The sequence below is a fragment of the Halyomorpha halys genome, unplaced genomic scaffold (genome assembly GCF_000696795.3).
Source record: "Halyomorpha halys isolate HHAL.00 unplaced genomic scaffold, Hhal_1.1 Scaffold580.1, whole genome shotgun sequence".
Classification (NCBI taxonomy): domain Eukaryota; kingdom Metazoa; phylum Arthropoda; class Insecta; order Hemiptera; family Pentatomidae; genus Halyomorpha; species Halyomorpha halys.
Window position 1 is genome coordinate 64,036 of NW_027112285.1, and position 7,400 is coordinate 71,435.

General features: G+C 29.4%; 1 protein-coding gene across 1 annotated transcript in view; it reads left to right on the forward strand.

Annotated features, from left to right (window-relative positions):
- The first annotated feature begins 4,839 nt into the window (after nucleotides 1–4,839).
- LOC106684423 (nose resistant to fluoxetine protein 6) overlaps nucleotides 4,840–7,400 on the forward strand; it is a 53,858-nt gene continuing 51,297 nt past the window's right edge. The window contains exon 1 of the mRNA XM_014426502.2: nucleotides 4,840–4,916. Within this exon, the coding sequence (XP_014281988.1) occupies nucleotides 4,871–4,916 (46 nt within the window). The 5' untranslated portion in view covers nucleotides 4,840–4,870. The remainder of the gene's footprint in view (nucleotides 4,917–7,400) is intronic.

The window sequence follows — 7,400 nt, forward strand, 5'->3', positions numbered from 1 at the left end:
TTTTCTCAAAATAACGACATGATAATTGCTACTTTGCAGAGTCACCTTAATGATCTTGAACAGTACTTTACTAAATGGATGATTAGTCCCTATATAGAAAAATGGACTTCAAAAGTTTTTACTCTCAGATCCACCGGAACTAATCCTCAAATGTAAAAATGTGAAACGGGATCCTACCAGTGAAACAGTAAGATACCTAAGAATTCACCTTGATCGTCACCTTACCTGCAACTCTACAAAGCTAGCAATGATATTTTCTATCGTAAATTGAAAATCTTAATTAAAACAAGAAATAAATACTTTTATTTTTAAAAGAATATTCAGACCGCTACTGATATATAGCTGTAAAGTCTGGAGGGCGTTTCCCTTACGAAAAGGAAAAAAATGTTTCAAAATAAGGTTCTAAGAACCACAAAGGATGCCCCTTGTTTTGGAAGAAATAGCCAATTAAATCAATAGAAGACTTCATCAAAAAACGGTTCATAAAATTCCCCTCCCAGTTAGCGGTAGTTGAAGGAGCAGTTACTCACTATTTGGGAAATCCAACCAATATGGAAGACTGAAACCCAGGCTGCTATAGGACATTCTGTTGTAATTTCTATATGTATCTATTCAATTATTGACATTACTTCCATTTTATTTATTTTTTCTCAAATATACTTTTTTTCTTCTTCCCATTAGAAGTCATTATTTATGTTAGTAAATCAATAAATTTCATTGTTTTTGCCATTAGATTTTCTTTTTCTTTTTTATTAAGAATTATTATTTTTATCTACTTATTTTATTTTTATCTATATATATATTTATTATAACTCATCGTTATTATTGACAACTATTCAATATTTATTGCGTTGTAAATAGTTAAGTGTGTCTTTTGGACGAGACTATACCCCTTCATAATCATTTGTTAAACAAAACAAAAAGTGTAACTGTTATATTAACTGTGTAAGGCCCACAAGGCCAAACTGGTATTAAATAAAAATTAAAATATATAAAAAATCATTCCAATGTTGGCATAAATTATTTTATTTTATGCCTTGATATATCCGTATTTTTTTCTTAAATTATAAAATATCTTTAATTGCACATCTTGGTTTGTGTTTAACTCTTTTTCTAATTCTTCCCAACAGTCTAGTTTTTTTTGTTTTTTTTATGTAACAGTGTCAGTTTTTTTTTTTCAATGCTTCTGCTATATATTGTTTTAAAAGTTTTACGAGAATTTCCACCTCACTAGCGAAGAAATTCGGGCTTCTCTTGTTAAGCTTTTTGATTCATTATTATTAGTAGTTATTTTGAATTTCCCATTTTCAACTTTTCCCATGGAAGAAAAGTGCAGAAACATGGCTGATATCATGAAGAAGAGAGGAAGGGTTATAGCTCTGCAGTGGACACCAGGCCATGTTGGTATAAAATTGTAATAAACAAGCTGACAACTTGTCTAAGCTCGGTTGTGCAGAGAACCAGCCTGCTGAACCACTTTCCTACAGAACAGTAAAATCAAAGATGAGTTCTTATCGAAAGGACAGGACAAGCGCAGGACACAAAGTTCAAGCAGAAGGACAGAAGTAGGAGAGCCTACTGCATAAGGATAAACGAATCCACGGCAATCTTAGAACAGGTGAAAGAGTGGCTTGTTTTCGGCTAGTTACAGGACATGATCTGCTCCAAAAACACCTCCTTCGAATTGCCATCGTAGATTCACCGAAATTCTCTCTATGCAACATGGAACACATGGATGGAGACCATCTTTTAACGTGTATTGGTCCAGAAGATGAGAGGAAAAGTAAAATTGTATTGAGCTGCGAAAGGGAAAATGGCGTAATAGCCAACTTCCCGTGGCGCAGAAAAAAAAAGTTATTTTGAATTAATAATGATTCGTCCCTGTGGTTGAAATTTGAAAAATGAAAAAAGGATTTCATTAATTATTCTAATAAATTATGATTCACTGATTAAAAATTGCTACAGTTATATGGTAACTATAATATGATAAATATTACCTTACCTTTGTGTAAGCACTTACTAGACAAACGGTTTAAACTTCCTACTCATTACAAAAGACTGATCTACATGACAATAATAAGGCCCATTTGGACATACGGAGTTGAGCTTTGGGGCTCCACTAAACCTTCGAATTCCTTTCGTATCCAATCCTTACAATCCAAAATTCTTCGTAAAATCCTCAATGCTCCTTATTTTGTTACTAATAAAACCATCCATAAAGACTTATATAACCGATGTTCCTTATATAACCGATCTAGCCCGAACCCGATATTATTCCTTCCATTATAAACCCCCTAACCACCCAAACCCACTAGTTTCTAACCTTGCTTCCTCTTCCATTCCTGGCAATCCTCTGAGGCGCCTGAAAAGACGATGGCCTCGTGACCTTAGATTGTAAAATGTTTTTAGAGTTCTACTACTGGGTAGTTTCTCTACATGCTGTATCATATCATTATCATTGTGTCATTATGATCAAATTTGCTTGTTGTATTTTTTATACAGTTGTAAATATCAATAAAAAAAAAAAAATAGCTTTGTGCAAGTAATGGAAAGAAAAAACAGAAAAGTTAGATAAAAACTTAATAATTTATATTTCAACCAATATTTCATTTAATTTTTTGAGACCACTAGAGATCTATTATAGATAGATCTATTATAGATAGACCACTAGAGATCTATACTAAGATATTATCTTAGTATCAGACAAACTTACAAAAAACAGTATCAGACATAATAACCTGGTTAACAAAACTGTAGACCAGAAACATGTCTCTAAGTTACCGGAGTTTTACTGAGTTCTCGGATAAAAGTATTCGATTCTTGTATAAGTACAAATACCAATAAATACAAATCTTAGTCTTACCGGAGATTGTAGCAACCGCCCCAAAAGGTGATATAATGGGATTTATTGAAATTCAGTTTAGTGTTCTAGTTGTGACAACAATCTTCAAGGATTGTAGTGTGGAATTGGAGAGTTTGTGATATAAAAGATATTATTTTCATTGATAGCACACATGCATCATCGGCATATTGATCTGCGAGTAATCGCAACATCACTTTGTGAGGATTTTGACTGCCAAAATAGATTTTGTTACATAACATATTTATACAGGTAGCTAAAAAATATTTACTTCACATTTCATATATGTTATTGAACTGTCGTTAGCTCATTAGCAAGTAGAAAGGAAAATATGACAAGATTTTTGTGAACATTTGAGGACAATGAAATAAATCATAACACTTCCACTTCGGTTAACCTCAAGATGGAGGGCAGGGGTTGACAAAAAGGCCCACCAGGCATACATGCCACACCACACCACCAGCTCCTCTCATCATTACCAATACCAGTATATCCTAGGTCTACCATCACAAATTTAAAATCCGGATGAGATTGGACTAAGGATAATAATGCTAGGAGATTTTTCGGAATCAGCTATTACATAAACTAATAATATATTAGATTTTTTTCATATAATTTAATGTTTGGGAGCCAAATTTATCACAATCAATATTATTTAAATGGCCCCAAGGTATCAGGGGATTTGTCTGAAGAATATTAACAACTTCTCGTAAATGACCGATTTTTAAAAAAATCCTCAGGAATTAATGCTAACATTAAAATAATTCACTTAGCCACTTTTCCAGGAATTAAAAAATTGGAATTCTTTGTTTATAAAAGACAATAAAATTTGAAAAATTTCAGATCTCAATAAACATTCACTCAATTGAGAAATTTAATGTTAAAAATATAAATACCAATAAAGCTCTAATGCAAATAAATTACAATTGTACTGGAGTAAAATCCTTTGATGACTTACTATACCACTTCAAAACAAAAATGCATTTAAAAATATCTTAGGTATCTATCTAAATAGAAGACATTCAGAATAAATAAACATAAAATTAACTATAGAAGAGGAGAAGATGGCCTGGGGTGCGATCAGCAGTAAAAAACACAAATGAACAAAAGAATTATTTATTTGCGCCGACGTTTCGACCTAATTTTCAGATCTTCATCAGGGAGTTATAGGAAGAGATTCCTGCATAACTCAGCTAAACTCAACTCAACTTGAGTTTAGCAGGAATCTCTGCCTATAACTCCCTAATGAAGATGAGAAAATTAGGTAGGTAGGAAACGTCGGCACAAAAAAATAATTCTTTTGTTTATTTGTGTTTTTACTGCTGATCTCAACCCAATCAACTATTTTCACCTCATTATAAAATTAATTTAATTTTTCGGTAGAAAAAGTATCACACCAAAGCTTAATTATAGCAAACCATTATTTGTTCGTCAAAGGATTATAAGAATTTACCTAGTTGATTTGCTCAAGTGAAAAATGTGTGAGTGACCACTTATACGCTCACAGCTACACTTCAACCATTGAAGATTACTCTAGCTTGAGTTGTACTCATTAGAGGGTATTAGGTTTAAGGGTTGTCTTTTAATGACAGCATTGAATCCACTTCTTAAATTTAATTCTAATCACAGAGTATTTTGATAAATTGTTATAAGAGTTAAAGGCAACAAAAAACATCATTCTGAAAAAATAGGCATACAAAAGCGTATAAAAATATTTGTTGTTCTGATGTTTATAATTTCAATAAAAGATAAACGTATGTACACCGTTTTCTATGATCTAATCATGAAATTTTATTATTTCAATTATTTTTTTTTTCTTTTATAGGAATAAAGACATTTTTGCACTGTTTTATTAGTCCATATGGCGATGGGTGACATGTTTGTAGACATAATTAGATTGTTTGCTATTCCTACTAATAGATAATTCGCTTATTGGCCAGGGGGAATCGCCCTTGAGTTGAGCTGGTGGGGTCCGTCGAGCCGGCAGATCGCTGTCGTCCATCGCCAAGTATGCTGCGCTTTATACTCCTCGGATTGCCTTTCGTCGCAAATGCCGGTGAGTAGGAAACAGCGTTATATGCCACTGTTAAAAGCTTCCTTATATTAAAACTATTAAAAAAAATATTTATAATGGAGTTTATAATAAAAATTATAAAATCTGATTTGTTGACGATTTTAAGCTGAATAATATAAACAAATAAAACATCACAATTTTGTCAATGCAAGTTTGCTTCTAAAACATTTCTGCTGCTCCAAAGAAAGTATTACATTTATATTTATTTTTAAATTGATCCTATTGATTTAAAGAAAAAAAATTATGTAAAAATTAAAAAAATCGCATTACAATCACTATTTCTTTGTAATTGGTATATTTTTACAGTAGGTCTTTTAATTCATTAATTAAAAACAAGTGTAATAGAAGGGTGAAAAATGGTATATACAAATTTGAAAAATTATTTATTAAGATTTAATATCTTAAATTAAATATTAGAGAAATAATAAAAAGTAATATATTTTTGTCTGCTGTTCCACGAGAAGCATTGGATCATTTTTTTACCTATTTCATAAAAAAAAAAAAAAAATCTTGCTGTAGTATAAGGGTGAAAACAAAAATATATTTACTAGGATTTTATATCTTACGTTTTTTAGAATGCTGCCAGTTTACCCACGAATGAGAAACCTGACGATTACAATTCGATGCTGCTCATTATCACCCTGAGACCTAAAATCGGTTGCATTTTTTTCTCAGTATTGATAACGAAATACCGTAGTTTCGTCAAATAGCTTCAGAACTAAATCTTACTTAGACATTTTTTTTTGTTTTCTATCCAAACATAAATCGATAGCGAACCATTCAGTTATTCATTATAATGTTAGTTTTCCGATGTATTCTAAAAACTATGCAATTTGTAGGTGCTAATACGTTTTTACGATGAAAGAGTATCATGAAAATTTAAAAAAAAAAATTTTTTATAATTAAATTATTTTTTCTAAAACTTATATCAGCCATTATTTATTACTATTATATTTTATTTTCCCCTCCCACGCTAGAATATGGCACAATAGAGGAAGATAAAGAAAATGAAAAAGATATTTTATATTTCATTCTATAAGAATATGGCTAAGGCCTCGATAAGTTAGATTTTTGAATTAAATAAACATTATGTGAAAATAATAGTTATTTAAAGCATAGTAAACATGACGAAAAAATAACAATCATCACAATTTAATTTTATTTATTTATCTGTTTCATTATGTTAAATATTTAATGGAATTTCAAAGTCTATGAGAGATTTATTTAACCATTATTATTATTGCTCGTATTTTATTTTACGTTTAGTAATTAGTATATCATTGGTTAATTATTATTTTTTTAAATTCATAATTAAAAGTTTCTTTTCACCTGGATTTTACTTAACTGCATTTGCTTGATATAAATATTAAATTTACTGATTTTTAACAGATATTTTTTAATAATTCATCATATCAAGTAGTTGACTACATGTTTAAATTAGAAGTTCCAGTTCTTAATATGAAAAATTTCTGATACGGTCTTTATTTCCAATCCCAAATAAATGATTATCATGATTCTTATGTGAATTTATACTAATCTTGGATAGTAGTAATAAATAATTTATAATAAGTGATTAAAGGGTAAACAAAATGATTATTTTTTTAAATTTTGTTCCCATAATTTAATAAAGTAATATAGTAATCAATAAATATCTGTGTTCGGATGTAGATTTAATATCATCTTTTCGATTTACATCAATATCGAACTTATCGTTTTAAAAATTAAAATCTTTTTATTTAATGATTTATATCTTTTATCAATATAATTAGTAAAATTATTTGGATTGGAATGGATTGAAATTTTGTTTAACTTGGATTAGATCATTAATTAATGACAAAGCGGTTGCATAAGATTTTTGCTTTTTGCTTAGGTGTTTCTTTTAGGATGTCTGCTGTTTGTTTATTTCCTTAGGGTGATTCCAAAATTCTGAAATAATTCTGCATTTTCGAATTTATAATGTTTTAATAAACTTTGTCTAAGGTATATTTGATATTTTAAATTTTAAATGTTAAATGTAATCTAATAACGTTAATTTTATATGTTAGTGAAAATTTATCTAGCCATTGCTGAGCGAAATTTTGACTAATATACGAAAGTATTTTGTCTATTGGAATAAGATCGGAAGTCAAGGAAGAGTTGAATAGTATTTAATTTTCCTTATACCTAATTTTAATTAATCTTTAAATTCAAATGGAATAATTAGTTAATAATAATTAATCATTATGAAATCATATTTTATTTATAGATCAGTAATAGAGAACATTACCAAATTATCTGACAATGTTTATATTTAATACAGACAAAAAACTAAGGCGGAGATTTCTTTTCGAGACCTGCCTTACGTTCAAAAATAATTTGGGTTTATATTTTCTAATTATTTATTTTTTATTACAATTTCAAATTATTTTTTACAATAAAAAGATGGAAGAGATAAACTGTAAATGTATTTTCATTAAACTCTAAATT